This window comes from Garra rufa, chromosome 9 (genome assembly GCF_049309525.1).
Source record: "Garra rufa chromosome 9, GarRuf1.0, whole genome shotgun sequence".
In the NCBI taxonomy this organism is placed as follows: Eukaryota; Metazoa; Chordata; class Actinopteri; order Cypriniformes; family Cyprinidae; genus Garra; species Garra rufa.
This window is the reverse complement of record NC_133369.1, coordinates 33402474-33426985: the sequence shown is the minus strand read 5'-3', so window position 1 is coordinate 33426985 and position 24512 is coordinate 33402474. Positions and strand designations below refer to the sequence as shown.

At 36.3% G+C, this 24512-nt stretch overlaps 1 protein-coding gene across 1 annotated transcript in view; it reads left to right on the top strand.

The window, feature by feature from the left end:
• The first annotated feature begins 7819 nt into the window (after positions 1 to 7819).
• c4b (complement C4B (Chido/Rodgers blood group)) overlaps positions 7820 to 24512 on the top strand; it is a 66124-nt gene continuing 49431 nt past the window's right edge. Inside the window, exons 1-3 of the mRNA XM_073847832.1 lie at positions 7820 to 7976; positions 13969 to 14161; positions 14874 to 15045. Coding sequence (XP_073703933.1) covers positions 7900 to 7976; positions 13969 to 14161; positions 14874 to 15045 — 442 coding nt within the window. The 5' untranslated portion in view covers positions 7820 to 7899. The remainder of the gene's footprint in view (positions 7977 to 13968; positions 14162 to 14873; positions 15046 to 24512) is intronic.

The window sequence follows — 24512 nt, the reverse complement described above, 5'->3', positions numbered from 1 at the left end:
GCCAGGATGGCATCTAGCATTTCTTGTCTCTACCATTTGTAAGCTCTTTCAGTAGCTGTGGTCTACTAAAACCTCAAAGGCATCCGGGCTAAAGTGGAGAGAACAAAGACACAGGTCTTTAGGAATTTTTATTTGTCCACAGGCATCTTCCCATTCTTATCTCCTCGTCTTATCACTAGGAAAGCATTGAAGGCGTACATCAAACTCTCTTGTTGCCTTTCAACTGAAAATTATAACCAAAAGCTGCACAATGTGGCATCATATCAGTATTTTATTTTCCGGGTTGTTTATTTTTTAACCCTTAAAAGCATGAGTGTTTCGCCAATCACTGTTACATATTTGGGTCTTTAGATACCTGTATATCCAGAACGGATAGATCTCAAACTGCTGCAATAGAAAAAAAACTCTCTTGATATTTTAAGAACAGTTACTGAAGAATAAAATAAAGCATATTTCACTACCTTTTGAAACTTAGAAAGGTTCAAATTAAGCAGATGATTGTGCCATCGGCCTCATATTCGCGATCTCAACCATATTCGCAAAATATCTTCTTTATCTAATCTTTTTCAATGATTTCAAAATCAATATTTTGAATACTGCCAGCTTATTCGCCACATCCACCATCAAAAGACAGTGACATTTATATTTATGGCATACAGTAATTGCTCTGCAGTATAGCCATTCAAATATGCAGTATAGCCATGCAGTATAGCCATTCAAATATTCTTTTGTTTCATGTTTGCAGTAATTATGAGTGAAGCGTCATTAATATCTATTAAACAGTGCCACCTCGAGGAATAAATGTGAATTGCATGTACTGAGTCATCAGACATTAAAATTTTTTGCGTCTAAAATATACTTACACTAATACACCTCAGGTCTCTAGCGATCCTATACCCAATTTTCTTGTTACATTGTATAAATAATAGATTGAGTAATACTAATAAAATTGATGCCTAACTAAAAAATGAAGGAGGAAGTGAATGATGTCCCGGGTCGCTAAAGACCCAAGGTATGCAATTAAGAGTTAAATAATCTACGTCTTTTATGGGTTTTCTACTGCATATTTTAGTAAGAAACATCTGTCTGTTCAAATGCCTACTTATGACAATTTATAAGTGTACACTATAAAGAAAAAAATTAAAATCAAATCTCTAATCAATCTAAACAGATTCTCAGAAATGTACTGTATTTGTATTAATGTTCACTTATAACGTCATGTGTTGTCATTGGGCATGAAGTTATAAATTTTCCCTGACAATTTAAGAGAAGGAGATAACATTTACATTTCACCCTCCCAGTGTTTGATAAACTGATACTATGATGGCCAAAACAAATGGATGTTGTGACAATATTTTTGTACATATTAATGTATAATATAATTTACACCCACATACTGTATGTTTATATATGATAGATATGGTTTTATATAGGTCCAGTTTGCTCACCGATTGACTATCTGCAGCATAGTTACACAAATCAATGTAGTTATTCTTGCATCCATCCACCTGTCATCTTTACTTCTCCCTCTCTCTCGACCCCCACCCCCACCCCCCAATCCTGTGTCACTTTCTCCATGTATTGTAGTACAAGAGATGTTCTCTTTTCAGGCCTGGTCTCTTAGGCAACCCCACTGCCGCATGTAATGAGATGGATAGAAGGAAAGGGAGAGAAAGATGTGGACACACACAGATACCGACAGAGACAGAACAGGACGCTAACCAAGGCGGTCACCGACCACAGAACTCCTGTATGGATTTTACAACAACATTTGAAGTTCATGAATGATGAAATTGGACAATGGAACTAAAGGTAAGGTGGAAAAGTATTAGTGTCATGGGATTACCAGGAAATTAAACAACATAGTTATTTAACTGGATGTACTTTATTTGATTGCTTTGGCATCACTGGGAAGAAAATGTTCATAATCTGAGTCAAGATTATGATAAATGGGATTTTAGAGAGAAACTCTTCTTTTTAATTTATTCCAATATAATATAATATAATATAATATAATATAATATAATATAATATAATATAATATAATATAATATAATATAATATAATATATAAAGATGTCTCTCATAATATCAGAAGCATCTGCTGAAACTAATTTTTAAACACAAGTTTATTAATTATATGAATGATTTACTCTCTGTTTCAGAAGACTGTTGGTGTCATCCTGTTATCTGTGTAGCTGCTGGACTGAGTTGGATTTCTGTGGCCCTGTGGCTCCAGTTTCTACAAGAGACTGGCAGTCAGAGACTGATTGTCCAAACGCAATTCTTGTGTCTTCCTGATCATTGTACAGGAGTTGTGGATGGACATCAGGCCTCTGGCTAGCCGCCCTCATCAGTCTGGAATACGGGTCTTAAAGGATAATTGACACAAAAATTAAAATTCTGTCATCATTTATTTATTTACTCATGTGATTCCAAAACTGTACAAGTTCCTTTTCTTCTTTCGACCCCAAAATATGGTATTCTGAAGAATAGGGGTAAACAAACAGTTGACAGTACAGTTCTATAGTATGGAATAAAATATTATGGAAGTCAGTGGTTACTGGGAACATTCTGGTTACTCACATTCTTCAAAATACTTTCTTTTTAAGAAAACACTCAGCAAAAGAAACTTATACAGGTTTGGAACAACATGAGGGTGAGTAAATGATGAAAAAAAATTGGGTGAACTTATTGGGATCAGATAAAATCATTTTTTTTCAGGATTGTTCTTGACTTTTAGAGTTCAACTGGATTTTGTGTTAATTATAACAGATACATTGGAGTCATGTTTGCAAATGTATTTCCATAAGCAATCCTGATTATAAATTTATGAGAGACATTTCGGTCTCTTAAGGCGAGACACTGCAGGTGAACAGGGTAAAAAAATAACTAATAGTTATCGCCTTGCTTACACTGCAAAAAAATGCTTTTCTTAGATTTTTTGTCTTGTTTCCAGCCAAAATATCTAAAAATTCTTAATTCAAGAAGGATTTTCTAGATGAGTAAAAATGATCTTGTTTTCAGAAAAAAAAACAAGTCAAAATTAAGTGCATTTTTGAAACAAGCAAAATAATCTGCCAATGGGGTAAGAAAAATAATCTTGTTTGAAATGTTTTGCTTACCCCATTGGCAGATTATACAGTTTCAAAATTCTTGTTAATTTTTTTTTGACATATTAGAGTTAAATGATTTAATCTAAATTTAATCACTCCATAATTATAAAATACAGACAGAAAACACTATATTTTTACAGTTTTGCGAGGAATAAAATGTTGTATATAATCGAGCAAATTATATATGAACAAATCCCTCTGTAAAAACCTTCAGGATATAGACAGAAATAAAAAGTTTGGTGTGTGTAAGTGCTACTGGAGTGGAGATTTGTGGCTCAGTATAGGAGAAAAAACTAATTTTAAGAAAACGGTATTTAAAAATATTAATTGTAATTGAAATCTATTGCCACAAAATAGATAAAGTGCTATAAAAGAAACACTTAACAGTGTGTTTTGGATGTTTTCTTTCTACTAGTCTGAAAAAACACTAGGACCAAAAAGCCCAAAATCTCAAATTTGACAGATGCCTGAAAAAAACTGTTTTTGCCTGCAGTGTCTTCCCTCAACTAGTTGCTTATTAGCATGCACATTACTACAATATATGCCATTTATTAGTACTAATTAAGCACATATTAATGCCTTATTCTACATGACCTTATTCTCCATCCCTAATCTTACCCAATACCTAAACTTAACAACTACTTTTAACAACTATTAATAAGCAACAAATTAGGAATTTATTGAGGGAAAAGTCGTACTTAAAAGTGAAGTGTTCTCTATTCTACAGTGTTACCAAAATGTGAATGAGAATTATACATTATTTTATTATATTTGTATTTATTTATAAAGAAATGCAAATGACCAGGTCAAAGCACAACAGGCTCACTGACCAGGCTAATCTCAGTTAGACACAGAGGCGGGGGGGGGGGGTAGTTTAATTAAACAACATGTTAAAGTAGGAAGACTTAAATAGTGTTTTCTGTGTGTGTGTGTGTGTGTGTATGTGTTTGTGTGTCTATATATACAGTATATATAGAGATAGATCAGCATCAACTTATTTGTAACATATGAACTTTTGATTTAGTGCAATATTTTGTCATTTCAACATTTTAGTGCAATCTTTATTTTGTAAAGCTAAGTTCACAGTTATCCCACCAGTCACAATTGTGACCATCACTCATCCTATGAAAACACTCAACAAAACTGAATATATGTGAATTTATATATTAACCTAACCCTCACAAAACTTTATATATTAATCTTAGAGATAATGTGTACCAAAAATCTTAACATACTTTACTAACCTTATGTTTTGGAGCTTTGATGCAACCATCATTATCTCATGGTGCAAACAAACTGCTCTGGTCATGTGGCAATTTGCACTAACCATGTGAAACTGCACATATTTAACTGAGACCCTTTATTTTTTCCATATTTGCAGGAAGTGCACTGAAACGTCAGTCAGTAAAGAGCTTTTAAAATGAAAACCTTTTTTTAAACGGGTTAAAATAAAACATTTTAAAATAACAATCAAAATAATTCTACTAAAAAAGAAGAAATGTTCTATGTTTACCTGCACGCCATATGACCATTAACCAATGTTAGAGAACCGAAAACATGCAAATGTGATACTTTATTATGAAAATATTTATTTTAAACTCTCAGTGTGTGTGTGTGTGTGTGTGTGTATATTAATGCCTTGATAAGAGTGAGAGACTTCTTTAAAAAACATTACAAGTCTGATCCCAAACTTTTTTTCACACTGCTGTGGGACTTCATACAGTATTATGGATGAATTAGCAATCCCTGCATTTAAAAACCATTTAATCACACCACAGCAAAAAAAAAAAAAAAAGGCTTTACTTAGTGTTTTTGTTTTGTTTCTAGTCAAAATATCAAAATATTATTTTAAATCAAGATGCATTTATATACAGAGCCCCTAAAAGGTCATGGTGGTGGAAAAAATTTAGGGGTGGGTGGAAAAAAATCAGGGTGGTGAAAAAAAAATTCAGGGTGGGCCGGAAAAAATCTGGGTGGTGGAAAAAAAATTTGGGTGGGTAGAAAAAAAATCTGGGTGGTGGAAAAAAAAAAAATCAGGGTGGGTAGAAAAAAATTGGAGTGGTGGAAAAAGATTTCGGGGTGGGTAGAAAAAAAAATTGGGGTGGTGGGAAAAAATATATTTTACATTTTTTTGCATTCCCTCACAAAACTGTTGCATTCTCTCACAAAGATGTTTTGCATTCCCTCACAAAACCAGCTGAGTTCGGACAAACACTTCCTGTTTACTTTACAGCTTGCAGTGATTCATACAGCTCCAAATGTTCACAATGGAGTGGTTCATAGAGCTTTATTTTGAACTTGAACTTTAGGTATTAAGAAATACAGTCGGTGCTTAGTTCAAAGCACGGTTTTAGGACATTCTAAAACGCTTAATGTAAAACACTGGAGGACTAGTACTCACCTTACAGCATACAAAATATGAACAGAAAGCGCTCAATTGCACGTTATCGGGTTTCCTCCCATAAAGAATATGCATCTTAATGAAGACAGAAGATGTTTTTTTTCTACGGAGGGAGAAAAACAATAAAACATGGCTTAATGGATTACTTGTCTCTACATAATTTTAAGAAACAAATTTGGGCTTTTTTTTTACAGTCTTCTTTTATTAAGCCACGTTAAGTAAGGTTTTATATGGGGAAGAAAACGCTTATCATGAAATTCAGCATCTGCTTGCATATGCACAGAATATAGGCCAATTTTTAAAATAATTTCTATTTGGTCTTTTTCATCACCGTCTTCATTAAGACGCAAATTCTTTATGGGAGGAAACCCTATAACGTATAGCTCTATGAACCACTCCATTGTGAACATTTGGAGCTGTATGAATCACTGCAAGCTGTAAAGTAAACTGGAAGTGTTTGTCCGAACTCAGTTGGTTTTGTGAGAGAATGCAAAACATCTTTGCGAGAGAACGCAAAAGTTTTGCGAGGGGACGAAAAAAAAGTAAAATATATTTTTTCTCACCACCCGATTTTTTTTTCTACCCACCCTGAAATTTTTTTCCACGACCCAGATTTTTTTTCTACCCACCCTGAATTTTCTTTCATCACCCCCGTGCTTAGTTCAAAGCACGGTTTTAGGACATTCTAAAACGCTTAATGTAAAACACTGGAGGACTAGTACTCACCTTACAGCATACAAAATATGAACAGAAAGCGCTCAATTGCATGTTATCGGGTTTCCTCCCATAAAGAATATGCATCTTAATGAAGACGGAAGATGTTTTTTTCTACGGGGGAGAAAAACAATAAAACGTGGCTTAATGGATTACTTGTCTCTACATATTTTTAAGAAACAAATTTGGGCTTTTTACGGTCTTCTTTTATTAAGCCACGTTAAGTAAGGTTTTATATGGGGAAGAAAACGCTGATCATGAAATTCAGCATCTGCTTGCATATGCACAGAATATAGGCCAGTTTTTTAAATAATTTCTATTTGGTCTTTTTCATCACCGTCTTCATTAAGATGCAAATTCTTTATGGGAGGAAACCCTATAACGTATAGCTCTATGAACCACTCCATTGTGAACATTTGGAGCTGTACGAATCACTGCAAGCTGTAAAGTAAAATGGAAGTGTTTGTCCAAACTCAGCTGGTTTTGTGAGAGAACGCAAAACATCTTTGCGAGAGAACAACATTTACAATATAAGCAAAACGATGCAAGATATTTAGTCTTGTTTCCTGTAGGGGGGAAAATCTAAATTAAGTAAATTTTGTGTCAAATAAGTAAAATTCTGAAAAAAATCTGCCGGTGGGGTGAGTACGTTTTTTTTTTTTTTTTTTTACTTACCAAGCAGTGTTGGAGGTATTGCATTACAAGTAAAGTGAGGTATGTAATAAGAGTACTTTTTATTAACCAGTACAGTGATACATTACTTTTTAAGTTACAAGAAAGTATGAGTTACTTTTTCAAATAAGTAATGTCAGTTTATTGATTGATAAGTCTCCTGTCCCCATGTCCTGAAAAATCAGAAGTACAGAAGCATTTTGTACGCTGATGTTACTGTAGTTCTAAATGTGAAGATGCATTAATTTAATAATCTCACTTGCAAAAAATAAATTCAGTATTCATCTTGATTTAAGAATTTTTTGATACTTTGACTAGAAACAAGACAACAATACTAAGTTAAATAATTTTTTTTTATTTTTTTTTTATTTTTGCAGTGCAACATTTTTCAATGCTGTACTGCATGGGCTCCACATACAGTACTTGTGCAAGACCTGATGATGATGTTATCCAGGATAACCCAAAGTTATTCCAAAGAACATGTTGTGTTTTAAAGGAACCAAGAACGTCTGACACGCTCAGTTCAGTGTTTCTCAGTTCTAAACTTTACATAGTTTCCTTTAAAAAAAATATGTAAAATCCTAAACCTATCTCTAGAAACAAACTGAATTAAATTTATTTTAAATCACATAGTTTTTACAGAATGGTTTAACTATATCCAATGAAAAGTCCATGGATCTAGACAATATTGGCTGACTTTGTACTAGATTTTCAAATTTTACCACTAATCCAAACAGAATTGAGCCAAAGCACATCAAATCATTGATTTTTCCCATATTTGCTTAAATTTCTTTCAAATCACATGACTTTGGAGAAGCCACTTTAAGAGTGTATCCAATGAGAGAGCACAGACCCTGGTTATGCAATGACAGAACTCTGATAACCCTGTTCATCTCCATAATAACATTCACCTAGTTGCTCTTATGCAACATTTGCATAGCAGAGCCGAGAGACTAAAATCTGCCTGGAATCCTCTGTTGCTCACACAGGACTCACCATGGAGGTCCACATGCGCCCTCTTCTTTATCTACTGCTGTGCATGTGTTCTGCTGTTCAGGGAGAAAACAGAAAGAGGCAAGTATTATATATACAATTATCATTATTATAACTTGCAGTAGTAGTTACAGTATAGTGATGACACCTAGGCTGCAAAACCCTAATAATAACAATCATAATAATAATAGTGTTAACCAATACCAATGTAGGTATTTAGGTATTGTTGTAGGCAACTGTTTTAGGTAATGCATGCTTTAAAAAATGTTGCCAGTAGTAAATGCAGATTTAATGGCAGTTGACTTTAATGTAATAAAACTTGCAGCCATAATAATAAGTTTTGATGAAGACTTGCCACACTGTACATCAAGTTACATGTTACATGTACTTAAATACTTTAGTAAAACAGGAAATTAATAATGATTACAAGCCCCTAACCCTAAACAAAACCAAATAATTTGTGGGGCCTAGAGGATTTTTCTGAAGAGCAGCAGGCAATTGAACTGTTCAGAAAAAACAAGGGACTCATGAACAACTATCACTAACAAAAAAAAACAAACAAACAAACACACACACACACACACACACACACACACACACATGTTGGGTTTACATGTTTTATGGGGACATTCCATAGGCATAATGGTTTTTATACTGTACAAACCTTACTTTCTATCGCCCTACACTTACCCTACACCTAAACCTAGCCCTCACAGGAGATTGTGCATACTTTTACTTCATCAAAAAAACTCATTGTGCATGATTTATAAGCCTGTTTCCTCATGGGGACCTGAGAAATGTCCCCACAAGGTCAAAATCTACTGGTATTCCTATCCTTGTGGGGACATTTGGTCCCCACAACGTGATGAATACCAGGTACACACACACACACACACACACACACAGCTGTGGGTTATTCAGGTATAACACAGTATCAAGTGTATGTAAACTTTTGAACAGGGCAATTTTTATAAATTCAACTATTAATTTCTCTTGTAGACTATATGAAAAATGCATTTTATGTGAAATATTTGGTAACACTTTATAATAATGTTCAGTTGTAAGTCTTTTATAAGTGATTAGTAAATGATGAAATAATCATTTACAAAACATTCACAAAGGATTAATAAGTGATATGCTAACAATTTGTGTATGTTTTGTTAATTAATTTACAAGTCAATTACAAGTTAATTTACAAGTAATTAGTTAATGATGAACTAATTATTTACAAAACATGACTGTGTTTATAAATTATTAATAAGTGATGTGTTAATTTTATTGTAAGTAAAATGCTAACGATTTACTAATCTGTTGTAAATTATCTTAAAAATAGCATATAATGAAATAAATCAAACAGATCCTTAGTAAATAGTTAAAAAATTACTAGTTAACTCCTTAACTGTCACCCCCCATTTTTTAAAATAGGCGTGAAAGTACACTATCCAAACTTAAATTGTTGCAATTCATGAACACTTTGGAATACAGATCTAAGGGTCTCTTATTAAAGAAAACAATCAGCAGATTATTACAGAAGTGGAATTAAAAAAAAAAGTATTAACAAATTACAGAAGTTTAAATTTACTGTAAAGAAAATACACTGTACAATTTTTATTATATTTTATATAAAATACATATTTTACATAACAGGTTTATTGAAATTTAATATCAATTTGAAGCCTTACATCTAAATAAGTTATTCCAAATTTGAAGTTGATATGAAAAATACAAAATAACTTTATATAATTCATACACTACATGGTGCATAGTGAATAAGTGCAGAGTGTGGGGCACAGCTCATGTTTGCCAAAGAAGACATCTTTACCCTTACCAGTCAGCCCTTACATTGCAGTACACACTTCAAAGTATTCAAAAGCTGTTGTGTAAATCAGGGGTTTTCAAACCTGTCCTGGAGCCTCCCCTGCCCTGCACATTTTGTATGTCTCCCTTATTAGGCACACCCAATTCAGGTCTTGCAGTCTCTACTAATGAGCTGATGATTTGAATCAGGTGTATTAGATGAGAGAGACAAGCAAAATGTGCAGGGCAGGGGAGGCTCCAGGACAGGTTTGAAAACCCCTGGTGTAAATGCATGAATAAACAAATCTTTCTGCATCCCCTAATCTAAAGTGTAAACAATTCATCATTTGTAAATGTGCACATCATTTGTAGATCTTTCTTACATGTTGCAAATGATCTGGTGTACATAAGGCATTTACAACACTTTCTGCATCCCCTAATCTAAAGTGTAAACTACTCATCAGTTGTAAATGTTTTACAAACCTGCCGGTTACAGGTTGTGTGGGTATCAGGTGGGTATACACACTGGATGAAAGACATTTGAATAATGAGTAAAACATTTACAACTGATGAATTGTTTACACTTTAGATTAGGGGATGCAGAAAGCTTTGTAAATGATTTATTCGTGATACGATCTTCAGTGAAGGATAAACATTTAAATGATTGATATTTTAATTATTTTTAAGTGACAAATAATATATTAACTAGTAACTTATTAACCACTTACTAAGGATCTGTTTGATTATTTCATGATATGCTATTTTTTTTAAGATAACTTACGACAGATTTGTAAATTGTTAGCATATTACTTAAAGGGGTCATCCGGTGCCACATGCACTTTTACAAGCTGTTTGAACTGAAATGTGTGTTGGGAGAGTGTGTACACAACCACCTTAGAATGACAAAGATCCACCCAGTAGTTTTCTTTTAATTAAGTAAAATAATTTGCCTCTTCTCATATCGAGCCGTTCTCAGATGCCTGTGGTTGTGGCGTAACACCGACATAGGCCGCTCCTGCGATAGTTGATAGACAGTAGTGTTTTAGCATAGACCCGCCCCGAGTCAGAAGTAAACTGACGGCACTGAGGGAATGTGGCCATCGATCTCCTAAATGGGTTCATGTTTACTCGAATCATTTCTCACCATACTGCTTTAAAAACGAGGGTCAATATAAAGCAGTTTTTGCGAAGCTGCTGCTGAAAAATGGATCTGTAACTATTCGTGTTCCTGCTTCACCTCCACCAGAAGAAGTGAGTTTAATTTCTTTTTATATGAATCTTTGCTAATCGCCTTTTAAATAATGTGCCAAAGTTAGCGTGTTTCACGATGAATGCGGCTAAAGTGTAACTTACACTCTCAGAGAACATGGTTATGTCGTCTTCTCGATGTACATCCGTGTCAATATAATTCATAATCGCACGTTTATAATTAACAATGCATTAAGGTGATTGTCTATTTACAATCTGTGTATGTTGTAGTAAAACTACATTAAGCTTAGCTTTGTAATGCTAGATGGTTTAAAACGTGTCTGTTAATGATTAAGAGGTCATGTACAATTATTTTAAATCGTTTTGGATCAATTATAACTGCATTAAAAATGGGAACGTTAACACAATACCGGCAAAAGTGTTTACAGCCCGCAACTGCATATGAGTAAAGACCATAACACTCACATTTATGTATTTCAATATTAGGACGGGGTAAGTTACGTTAACCGATCACATTTTGCTCTCATTCAATCAGCTATACCTCAGTTAACACATCGCGTTCGTCTCTATACCTCAGTAAACACATCGCGTTCGTATCTGTCTCAGTACACTCAGAGTCATAGAGAAAGAGAGTTGCGACACGCTTTGATCTCGCCGCCGCGCGGTCACGTGGTTCGTGGAGCGCCCAATAGTTCCAAACAACTCCGCGCTGTCAATGTGTTTGAATGGGTTTAAGTAGGATAGACAGCAGTTTTACTATATTTGCAGCAATTTCGAGTAATTATTAACACATAATGTGCATTGATTGTGTATTGATAACTTCTCTGAATACGCTTTACAATCGCATTTTATTCTGGGCAGTGATAAATAGACATAATTAATATGTTCTCATACTTTTGGCAGTCAAATGTGACCAAACACCTTAAGTGTAACTTTTATTCAATTAAATAATTGTAATATATAGTTCAGTTCTATTTAGTTAATATTTTGAGGAGGTTTTTTTTGTACTAAATAATATGTGCAATAATGATCCTGACGATTTAAAAGATAACATTTTCTAATATAGTAGTTATATTATAGTTAGTGTGATATTTAAGGTAAAATACGTTTGAATGTGTATTTGGACATGATCAAACACTCTCTTTTTTATATGTTTTGATTTAACGATTTAATGTTAAATAAGAAAAAAAGTAATTTATTCGTGTTATTTTATGATATTCAAATATACAACATAACTGAATATTATAAAAGGCAAGCAAAAATGGCATTTGACATAATAGAAAAGATGAAAATAGTGTTTAAAAAAACACAAGGCAACGAAATGCATTCAGCATACATTTTTTTTTATCGTATTCCTTATCCGCATTCCTTAGTTCCTATGGAAGCCTATGGGAGTGTCGTAACTCTGTTTCTCTATGGCTCTGAGTACACTACACTGACATACCCTTATACAAACATAAATCAAAGTGACATTAAGTTTACTAACCATTCAGACACCTCCAGTATAAGCCGTAATTGCCGAACTTCTTTGCGGGTGTCATCTTGTTTCGGTTCCAACTCTGGTTTTGAAATTAATTTTTAAATGGATGGGGTTGTACAGTGTCTTCAAAGCCCCCCCAGTGCCATTTTTCCCCAAACTATTCAACTATACCCCCCAACTGTTGTCTAGGCAACACCCCTTGTGCTATGTAATGACACGCCCCACAGAACTGAGGGGCAGGGTGAGTAGAGGTTCATATCATTTAAAGGGCCGGGTACTGATATCGCTTGCTGAGAACAGAGGCATTTTTTACCAGGTAAAATTTGTGTTTTTTTACACTACCATAGAGAATTTTTAATCAAAGTATATTACAAACTTTTCATTAGGACCCTAAAGAATCATATTAACTTGTGCAAAATGGCCATCCGATGACCCCTATAATAATCATTTGTGAACATATAATCATGTTTTGTAAATTATTAGTTCATCATTATCTAATCACTTGTAAATGATTTATAACTTAATCTACAAAACATAAAAATACTAACATATCACTTATTAATCATTTATGAATGCATAGTCATGTTTTGTAAATGATTAGCTCATCATTAACTAATTACTTGTAAATTACTTGTAAATGAATTAACAAAACATACACAAATTGTTAGCATATCACTTATTAAACATTTATGAATGTTTTGCAAATCATTATTTTATCATTAACTAACCACTTATAAATGACTTACAACTGAACGTTATAAAGTGTTACCAAATATTTTATTCAGGTCAATAATAAATAAAAAATAGAATGCATTTTGTATGATCCCTCTTATTTTGGTAAAATAATTAACATTTTGAAGATTCTGCAAGGTGTATGTAAATTTTTGACTTGAACTTTATTTGTGTAATTGTTACCACTATACAATAAGGTCCCTAACTATAATTAACTGACAAAGAGCAATACATTTGTTACAGTATTTATTAATCTTTGTTAACATTAGTTAATAAAAAATACAACGTTCAGTGTTATTTCATAATCAAAAATTTTTTTGAGTTTAATAATGTATTAGTAAGGTAAATGTTAAAATTAACATTAAGATTTAATAATTAATTGTTATTTCATGTTAACTAATGTAGTTACCTAATTTTAACAAATGAAACCTTATTTTAAAGTGTTACTGTGTATTTACACTGTGACAACAGCACAACAGCAATACAAATGTCCCATGCTTTACATAATATCTTTTTAATCTTTAGTTTTACTTGAAAAGCCTGTTTCTGCCACTGAATTAAAAAAACAAAAAACAAACATGTTATCTCACAATTCTTTTTTCTCAGAATTGCGTGATACAAACGTGCAATTCTGACTTTTTTTCTCAGAAAAAAATTGTGAGATAAATTGTCAGAATTGTGAGATAAAAAGTCACAATTACCTTCTTTATTTTTATTCAGTGGCGGCAATGGGCTTCCATAGAAAATAAATATAAATGAGAAACGGGTTTTGAATGTTGTTCCTATGTTTATAAATAATTTTTAGCAAAACTGAATTGAGTTTAATGAAATAGTCTTTTTCTGTGTGTGTGTCAGATTCCTAATCACTGCTCCGAGTGTTTTTCATGTTGGTGTGAAAGAACCCGTATGGATTCAGATGGGAGAGGCATTGTTTGGCAAGCCCGTGTCCTGTCAGTTAGAAACAGAGATGCGTGTTCCCATGTCCACAAAGGAGACCAAAATAATCAATACAAAAGAGCAGTTTGAAAATTCAAAAGTGAATCTTGAGGTAAAGAAAATAGATGTCTTAATAAATACACATTTTCATGCAATTTAAGACCTGGGGCCTCATTTATAAAGACTTGCGTAGAAACCATCCTTGATTTTATCTAAGAACTTTTCTGATTTGATCGTAAGAGCGATTCAGAGAAACGAACGTACACACGAAATCCATGCGTACGCCAGTCATTCGGTTATAAATCACAAATGATCGTGGAATTGTGTGCAGCTGAATGTTCCGCCGTTGAAACGCCCCTGCTTAATTAATTAACATATAAAATGAGCTCATTCCTAAAGCAAAAACTCTGTGACAATGGCAAGTAAAAAGGAGCGCAAGAAATCAAATTATAGTGAGGCTGAACTATCTGCAATACCAGGCATTACCACAAGGAAACGGTCGTACGCCAAGCTGGAATCTGACGTGGAGATAAGTACTTTTCCACGTCAAAGACGGTTTTTATAAATCTGTACTTTGACGTGGATTTGATCGTACGAACACTCTAAGATCAAATCAGTGCGTAAGAAAGTTTTATAAATGAGGCCCCAGATGTTTATTTTACCAGGATGTAGTTATCTATAAATACACAGAATAATTAATTATGTAGCTACTGAAACATTATTTTCAAATTATGGAATAAAAATTACATCTATACTCATCCTGTCATTTAAATATGTTACAGTGTACAGTATGACTGTTATTTTCTGTGTATTTCCTCCTCAAGATATCTGAAAATAAAGTTTCAGAGCTGAAATCGATCAATGGAGAGCCTCCCTATCTCAACCTGGTATGTGAAGTTGATGGTCAGAGATGGCAGACCCGCGTCCTGGTTTCCAAACACAGTGGCTACATCTTTATTCAGACAAACCAACCCATATACAACCCCACACAGAAAGGTACAATTAACATGTACTAATGAGCCAACAGAAAGAAAACTAAACTTTCTCTAAGCTCTACCAAAATTGAAAAAAAAGAAGAAAAAAAATTCAGTGTCTTGCGAAAGAATTCATACCCCCTTTTTTCACACCTTGTTATGTTGCTGCCTTATGTTAAACTTTAAATTACTTATTTTCCACATCAATCTACACTCCATGCACCATAATAGCAAAGCAAAAAACAAGTTTTTAACATCTTTGCAAATGTATTAAAAATAAAGAAAATAAAATGATTCAATTGCGTAAGTATTCGTACACTTATGTGGGACAATTTAAGTTTAGCTCAAGGACATTCATATTGCTTGTAGATGTTACTACACTTCAAATTAAGTTAACCTGTGGCAAATTCAATTGAATGGGTATGATTTGGAAAGGCACACATGTCTTAATATAAGGTCTAACAGCAGCCCTGAGGCTAAAAAAAAATAAAATAAACAACTGTAGAGCTCAGAGTCAGGACTGCATCAAGCCACACATCTGGGGAACAGTTCAGAAAAAAATGCTGCACTGAAGGTTCACAGAAGCATGTAGTCTCAGTTACCCTTAATAGAAGAAGTTTGAAACAACTGTGTGGCTGCTTTTCAGTGGCAGTGACTGAGGGACTCGTCAAAGTAGAAGAAAAGCTCAGTGCACCAAAATATTGAGATAGCCTTAATAAAAACCCAGTCTAGAGCATTCAGAACCTCAGACTGGGCAGAAGGTTCACCATCCAACAGGACAATGACCCTGAGCACACAGCAAGAATGGCTTATAGACAACTCTGTGAATGTCCTTGAGTGGCCCAGCGAGAGCCCAGGCTTGAGGCCAATCAAACATTTCTGGAAAAACCTGAAAATGTCTGCCAGACCCCATTCAAGCTGACAGAGATCGAGAGATGAGGCGAAGAATAGATAATTGCCAAATGTTGATGTGCAAAGCTTGTTGCTGTAATGGTAATAAAGTGAAGGAAGCAAGTGCAATGTGAAAAACCAGGTTTATTGAAAAGAGATGATACAGATGGTGGTGGTGATGATGACGATCTCCCGGCTGGGTGGCACAAGGGCTAGATGGCTGGTGAAGATGATGCGTGGTGTCCAGTGGTGAAGGCGTGAATCCCGGTGCGATCCCACAACGAACACAAACCAACACGATGATCACAAGACGAAGACAAAACCCAAACGTACATCCAAAATCCTGAATCCAGAGTGAACTGTCAGACGGGGGAGAAGAGATTGAGGTGAGTATATGTAGCCGGAGAGAATGAGAGACAGCTGGTGCAGGACTGATTGGCAGCTGCGCTGAATGAGCGTGACGCACAACGTAAACACACACACACACACACACACACACACACACACACACACACACACACACACACGCACACACAGATCACGCGACATGAGGACAACGGCAGATGTGAGAACCGTGACAGTTGCATCATACCCACAAAGACTTGAGGCTGTAAAGGTCATCTAACTTAGTACTGGGTATGACTACTTGCAATGTACTTATATCAGTTTTATTATTATTATTATTATTATTATTATTATTTACAAAATTTCTGAAGCTGTGACAATTGTGTTTTTGCTTTTTCATTATGGTGCATGAAGTGTAGATTGATGTAGCAAAAATGTAATTTAAAACAGTTTAACATAAGGCAGCATAACAAACTGATGAAAAAAAAATTAAGAGGTAAGAATACTTTCGCAAGGCACTGTATATACAACAACAAACATTATTCAAAATATTTTTATTGATTTTTATTTTTATTGATTTTATTGATCACAACCAACATATACAACATTGTTCTTAACTCACATATTTCACGCCAAAACACGAAACACAACTACAAACACATATACACCCACATCAGGGAGAGAAAAATAAATAAATAAATAAATAATAATAAAAAAATAAAAAATAAAAGGGGGGGGGGGTTAAGTCAATTCTGATCAATTATGGAAAAGTAGCCCATGATGACTCAATGTAAGATAAGAAGGGCTGCCAGACCCTATAGAACTTTCCAGAGGAGCCTCGAATAGTATACTTAAGATGCTCAAGTTTAAGATAAGACATCACCTCTAAAACCCAGTGTTTGTGAGATGGTGGCCTCGAAGAATCAGGCGTCTAGCCAACAATGAGGAAAAGGCAATCATTTCTAGCTGATTGGCTGATAAGTGTGTTTCTTCCGGCACTACACCGAAAATGGAAGTCAAGGGATTAGGGTCTATATCTTTATTAAATATAGATGAAAATGTTCTGAAGATTTCCATCCAAAAACTTTTTAATCTGGGGCATCCCCAGAACATATGACTTAGGTCTGCTGGTTCCAAACCACATCTGGGGCAAGATGAGTCTGACCCTGAATACATTTTAGCCAGCTTGCTCCTAGACAAATGGAGCCTATGAAGCACCTTGAACTGTAAAAGTCTGTGTCTGATACATACAGAAGATGAATGTATCAATTCTATTGCACACTGCCAGGCTGTATCTGATATCTCTATTCCCAGTTCCTCCTTCCATTGCCTCCTTATATGATCTAGAGATGGGGAGGCGGTTCTTTGAATAATCTCGTATAGAGTAGACATCATGCCCCTTTGAAAAGGGTCCATATTTAACAACTCATCTATCCAGCCCCCTTCTGGTTGGTTCAAGGAAGGAGAGAAGTGTTTTTTAATGAAGCTACGGACCTGTAAGTACCTAAAAAAAGGGATCTCAAAGTCCGTTCTTAGCTGTTGAAATGAAATAAATATACCATCTTTAAAAAGGTCCTTAACACAAATAATTCCGTTTCTGGACCACAATTGAAATGCTGAATCTATAAGAGAAGGTGGAAACAAAGGATTCAACAGGATAGGAGCAGAAAGCAACGCTTGTTTACTATTGAAGTGAAGTCTGAACTGTGACCATATTCTGAGTGATCCACAGATAATTGGGTTATTCGTAGAATAGTGTTTGCTCACTGGGATTGGAGCACATAGCAGTGAACGTAAAGACATGCATGTTGCTCCATCAGTAACCAAAGTGGAGCTTCATCACTTGACATACTGTATCAGAAAGCCAGAATGTCAGTTTGTGCAGGTTGGCTGCCCAGTAGTAATATAAAAAATTTGGCATTGCCAATCCACCCTCTTCCTTCTTTCTTTCCAGATATTCTTTTCTTATACGAGGAATTTTCTTATCCCAAAGAAAAATGGAAATACAATTATTCAGATCCTTGAAAAATGATTTGGGAATAAAAACAGGCACAGCCTGAAATAAAAACAATAATCTTGGTAGTATTGTCATTTTAATTGAGTTAATCTTCCCAGCCAAAGACAAAGGAAGGGTTGACCATCGTACCACGTCTCGCTTGGCTTTGTCCAGTGCTGTTTTGAAATTACTATTGAACAAATCCTTATATCTGCATGTTACACTCACACCTAGATAGAGAAATTTATCGAAGCTTACTGAAAATGGAAAGGATTGGAAAGACATTTGTTGTGCACTTTCATTGATAGGGAAAAGAAGACTCTTTGCTACATTAATTTTGTATCCCGAAATATTTCCAAAATCTGAAATAATTTTAAGGGCCTTTAAGAGGAATCTGGGTTAGACAGGAAGAGGAGTAGATCGTCTGCATAAAGCAACAATTTATGCTTATGTCCCTCCCTGAATATTCCGGGCAAGTCACCTGTGTTTCTTAACAGGATTGCGAGAGGCTCGATGGCAATATCAAAAAGCAGGGGGGACAGAGGGCAACCCTGCCTTGTCCCCCTAGAGAGTGGAAAGCACTTAGAAATTATGTTACTTGTTCGAATGGATGCTTGAGGCCTAGTATACAGAATTTTAATCCAAGAACAGAACACAGGGCCAAAGCCAAACTTTCTAAGTGTTGCGAGTAGATACCTATATTCAATCCTATCAAATGCTTTGTGGGCATCTAAGGATATTAAGATATCCGGATTAATATTATTTTTGGGTGAGTAGATTACATTAAATAAGCGACAAAGATTGTAAGATAACTGCCTCCCAGTAATAAAACCAGTTTGATCTGGATTAATTATTTTCCTCATGACTGGCTCAATTCTGATTGCCAGCACTTTAGCCAGGATTTTATAATCACAGCAAAGTAAGCTGATCGGGCGATAAGATTCACACTTTAACGGATCCTTATCCTTTTTAAGAAAGAACCGATATAACCGCCTGTGTCATGGATAGGGGGAGAGCATTTGAAACAAGGGCCTCCTCAAATACCTTACACAACAGAGGTGCTAATTTGGTATAAAACTTCTTGTAAAACTCGGCTGGATAGCTGTCAGGGCCTGGCACTTTTCCAGATTTTAATTTCTTAATTGCACTATCCATCTCAAATCAATCTTCTATAGTACATTTATCTGAATCCCCGAGGGATGGCATTTCTAAGTTACTATAAAAATCCTCTATTCGTTCAGAATCGCTCACCTCAGAACTGTAAAGAGTTTCGTAAAAAGATTTAAACTGGTCATTAATTTCCTGTTGATCAGTAATAATGTTGCCATCACTGTTTCTGATTTCAGTTATAAAACCCGCTGCTGCAGATTGTTTCAATTGATAACACAAAAACCTGCCAGCTCGTTCGCCATGCTCATAGTGAGTCTGGTGTGACCTCAAGTGAAGATCTTCTGCATGCTGATTGGATAGAGAATCAAATTCAGCTTGAAGCAGGAGTCTTTCTTTGTGCAGTTCTATGGAAGGCGACGTTGACTGCAACTGATCAATCGTATTTATTTTATTCATGATTTCTGTAATCCGCTTTGATTTATTTTTATTTGCACTTGCTTGATATGAAATAATTTGTCCCCTCAAATACGCTTTCAAAGTATCCCATAAAATGCTATAACTTATTTCTTGGGATTCATTTGTATCAAGAAAGAAATCAATTTGAGCATCTATGAATTTTACAAAATCGTCATCTGCCAAAATTCTTGAGTTAAAACGCCATATACGTTTGGGGAGAACATTACCTGGGAAACAAAGCTTTAGTGATACTGGACTATGGTCTGAAATAACAATGCTGCCATACTCCACTTGCGACATTAAGGGGAGTAACTTTCTGTCCAGGAGAAAATAGTCAATCCTGGAATAAGTTTGATGTACTGGTGAATAAAAGGAAAACTGCTTGGATGATGGATACTTAAACCTCCAGGGGTCACTTACACCATATGTCTGGAGAAAGGAGTTGATACACTGTGCTGACTAACTTGCTGTAATAGTTGTAGAACTAGAGCGGTCCAAAACTGGGTGTAGGACACAATTTAAATCACCTCCTAAAATTAAATTATATGTGTCTAAGCTAGGCAAAAGTGAAAAGAAGTCACTGAAAAATTGTACGTTGTCCCAGTTAGGTGTGTAAACATTGGCCAGGACCACGGGCATGTTAAAAAGTTTACCCTGAATTATTACGTACCTGCCATTTTTATCCATCACAGTTGTCTCCTTAACAAACTGCACATTCTTATGTATAAGCACGGCAACTCCCCTGCTTTTACTATTAAAATTAGAATGGAATATCTGCGTAAAGCCTCTTCTGTGAAGTTTGGATGGTCTTTGTTCAGCAGATGAGTCTCTTGCAAATACACTATATCAGATTTTAATTTATTAAGATGTGTGAAAACCTGATTTCTCTTTACTGGGTGATCTAGGCCATCGCAAATACTTCTCAACTGTACTACCATAGGGCCTCTTCGATGAGAGAATGAAGAGAAAAAAAAGGGGGGGGGGGTGTAAGGTACATGAACTTAACATTTATGAACACACACAGTGTATGACAACTAACAATACAAAAACAACATAATATTAACTCCTTGCATATGAACCCGCAAGCTCTTCCAGCTATTTCCACTCCTTAATAGCTTACCATGTGAGCCCTCACTTGGAAAACATGTTATAGAGCTTTTGCAGTTATTCAGCAACAAAGCTGCCCCAGAACTGGCACAAACTAAACCTCAGAAATGATAATAATGAACATATTACAATGATGATCAAAAGAAGAACAGGGGAATCACATTATACTAAGTTAAACGTCATTCATACCAAACTTCCTTATTCAGTCTTTAGTAGCCTAGTTGCTGAAGATTACTGTCTATCTGCTGACCATTACCCAAGTGCTGAAATTAGGTGTTACCATAACAAAAATAATACGCAGACATTTAACTTAAATTTGAAGTCAGAGATTATGGCAAACTTACATAATGTGATCCTGAATTTACACTACATACTCATCGTCCTGCTGCTCGACCAATCGCTAGCCGCTGGTATGTACACGATCGTCACTTATCTTTGCACTTAAGGTACTTCAGGATGAAGTCTTTAGCTTTCACCGCGTCCTTGAAGCTGTTTTCCCGTCCGTCCTGTGTCGTGATTCGCAAGATTGCAGGGTACGAACGAACCCCCTCACAACTGCGAAGTAAACCCCTTGCCTTGTTGAAAGCTGCTCGCTGCTTGCTCACTGCCTGGGTGAAGTCGGGAAGGATCCGTATTCGATCTCCGTGGGTTGTGGTGATTATCTTCATTTCTATGGCTTTTTTCAAGATGCCCTCTTTTTCAGAGAAATAATGACATCTCACCACAAAGGCGCGCGGCGGTTCATTGTCGTTAATTGGTTTGCTGCGAAGAGTGCGATGAGCCCGGTCCAAAAGTGGAGCCTTCTCAAGGTTCAGGGCATCTTTCAGGAGGCCAGCTACAAACTCAGATATACGTTCACCGTGCTCTCGCCCCTCTTTAACTCCCGTAATGCGAAGATTTTCACTCCGTTCTCTCAGCAGGGCCAGCTCCTTTTTCATGGCATTAAACTCCTTTTCCAATGTAGTGATAGAGTCCGAATAGCCTCCCAAGGCAGACTCCAGTCCGGTCACCCGCTCCTCCGCTGCTTCCACTCTGGCATTAACGTGCTCAATGGCGCTGCGTAGCTCGGTTCGGAGCTGATCAATTTGACTGCAAAGCTCATTCGATTGAGCAGCGGCCTTTTCTTCTATTTTTGAAATCAAGTCCTCTTTTAATGAATTAATTGCTTGAAGAACCGCGCTGTTGTCACTCGCTGGGACCGTTTCTTTCTTTGAAGCCGAATGCAGTTCGGAGCTAGCATTAGCATGATGGCTAGCAGTTTCTACATCTCTGCGGCTGCTCCGACTCTTGTTCATCTTGCTTCAAAAAGTCAATCTTTGTTCGAAACAGCAGGACTCCGACTATTAGGCACTTAATATCCAATAAAGGCAGATTTAGCAAGATAATGTTGATGATTAAGAGCGATATAAACAAAATTTTAAGTTCCTCGTGAGGAGCTCAGCAACTCTACGTCTTTACATGGCGCCGCTCCAACCAGACCATACAACAACAAACATGACCATTAGTTCATAGTTCAAAACAGTGTAAGCAAATAGATGAAGAAACACATTCAAATATTAAGAAAAGACAGAACTGAACACATGCTGGTCCACAATTCCAAAAAAAACTCTTTGCTAAAATAAAATATAGAAGCATAAAATAAGTATAGAACATCACATGTTAATGGTCCCTTTCCAGCAAACACAGAATGTTTCTCTAACATTAGTTCCCTTTCGAAAGGGATCTCGCACTGCGTCCTCTAGAGGCCGCTTGAGGAATTGCCTTCAGCATGACCGGTTCTAAAGCTTGAATGAAAAAATGACAATAAACTTGACATTGGCAGGCGGCAGTGTATGACATAACCAATAAGACGACTGCTGGTATAAAAGGGCACCTGTGGAATACATACTTTTGTGGTAAAGCATTTTAGGACGTGTGCAGATCTGTGTCAGTGATGTCTGACACCAGATGACGTGCACAACCTATGCGTTATGTGTTTGGGCGAAGAGCATGCACGCTCTGTTCTCGAGAGAACAGAGTGCGTTCATTGTGAACGCTTCTCTTTAAAGAGACTCAGATTGTGGGGATCGCAGGTGGAGCTTGCTGACGAGTTTGAGAGAGGTGTTAATCTTTCATGCTCGTGAGCAGCTGATGAGGGTGAGCTGCGGGAAGAGGATGTAATGTCTCTTGCATCCTCTGATCCAGCAGGAAGTGCTCTACTGGCTTCCAGCTGGGGTGTGCAGGATTTGGTTGATGAGGGTAAAGAGGTTATTTCTGAGCTCTCTCAGCCTGCCTGATCTGCGTATGATGAGCTTCTGTCTGTTATGGATTACGCTAATGTTAGATTAGATCTGCAGTGGAGGCGTGGAAAAAGAGGAAATTGCTCGCAGTAGACTTGATGAGCGATTTCTTTCTGGCCACAACCGTTCAGATCCTGTGAGCCTCCCATTCTTTCCAGATCTTCATAACGAGATCGAGAGGGCATGGGATAGACTGTATTCAGCCCACATTCACTGATACCAGCATGCTAAGTATGCTGATGTCGAGGGGATGCGTGAGCATGGATATGCGTCGATGCCCCCTATTGAAGAGACGCATGCAAGCTATCTCTCGGCTGGGGTGACATCGACGTTGAAGGCTCTGCCATCCAAGCCACTAAAGGAAACATCTCACTTGATCTCGCATATAAATCCTTTATACCTCACCGGTCTTTTTGTGAGCCTTGCTATTTCTCTAACGTTGAGTGTTGTTAGGCTTCCTCTCATTTCAGAGAGTCGCCCTGCTGAAGCCTCTACTCTCCGGAGCTCCACTGAGATGGTTATAATGTGTAGGCTCTTTCTTGAGCCTGTTTAGGTGTTAAGTGTAGTCAGGTTCCCTAATTTTAGAGATTCACTATGCTGAGACCTCCACTCTTAAGAGTTCCCTTACCAGGTTTGAGTGTTCAGTCATTCTGCTGAAACCTCCACTCTCCAGAGTTCAGCTTTTAGTATGTAGGCTCTTATGTGAGTTTTGCTACTTCTCTAGCGTTGAGTGTAGTCAGGTTTCCTCTTGTTTAGAGAGTCGTTATGCTGAGACCTCCACTCTTTAGAGTTCCCCTACCAGGATTAAGTGTTGTTAGGCTTCCTCTCATTTAACCCTTTAACACGTACGATCACATGATCAACTGCTGAATTCAAATCTGTTTTGGCGATTTGAGCCAGATCGGACACGCTGAGTGCTTGCCATATTATCACAACTATTAAGTGTTTTCAACCATATAATGCTTATTTTAGGTTTCAGACATTTAAATACACATACATACTAGCAAAACCATACATTTATAGTTTGTAAAATACATGCTGATGTCTCAGGTCCTTCCTAACAGAGCATGCTGCACAACTCCTCGTCCAGGCCCTGGTCATTTCTAGGCTGGACTACTGCAATGCTCTTTTAGCTTGTACAATTAAACCTCTACAAATGATTCAGAATGCAGCAGCACGACTGGTCTTCTATGAGCCCAAAAGGGCCCATGTCACACCTCTCTTTGTCACCCTGCATTGGTTACCGGTCATGGCTCACATCAAATTCAAGACACTGATGCTAGCATATAGAACAGCCACAGGCTT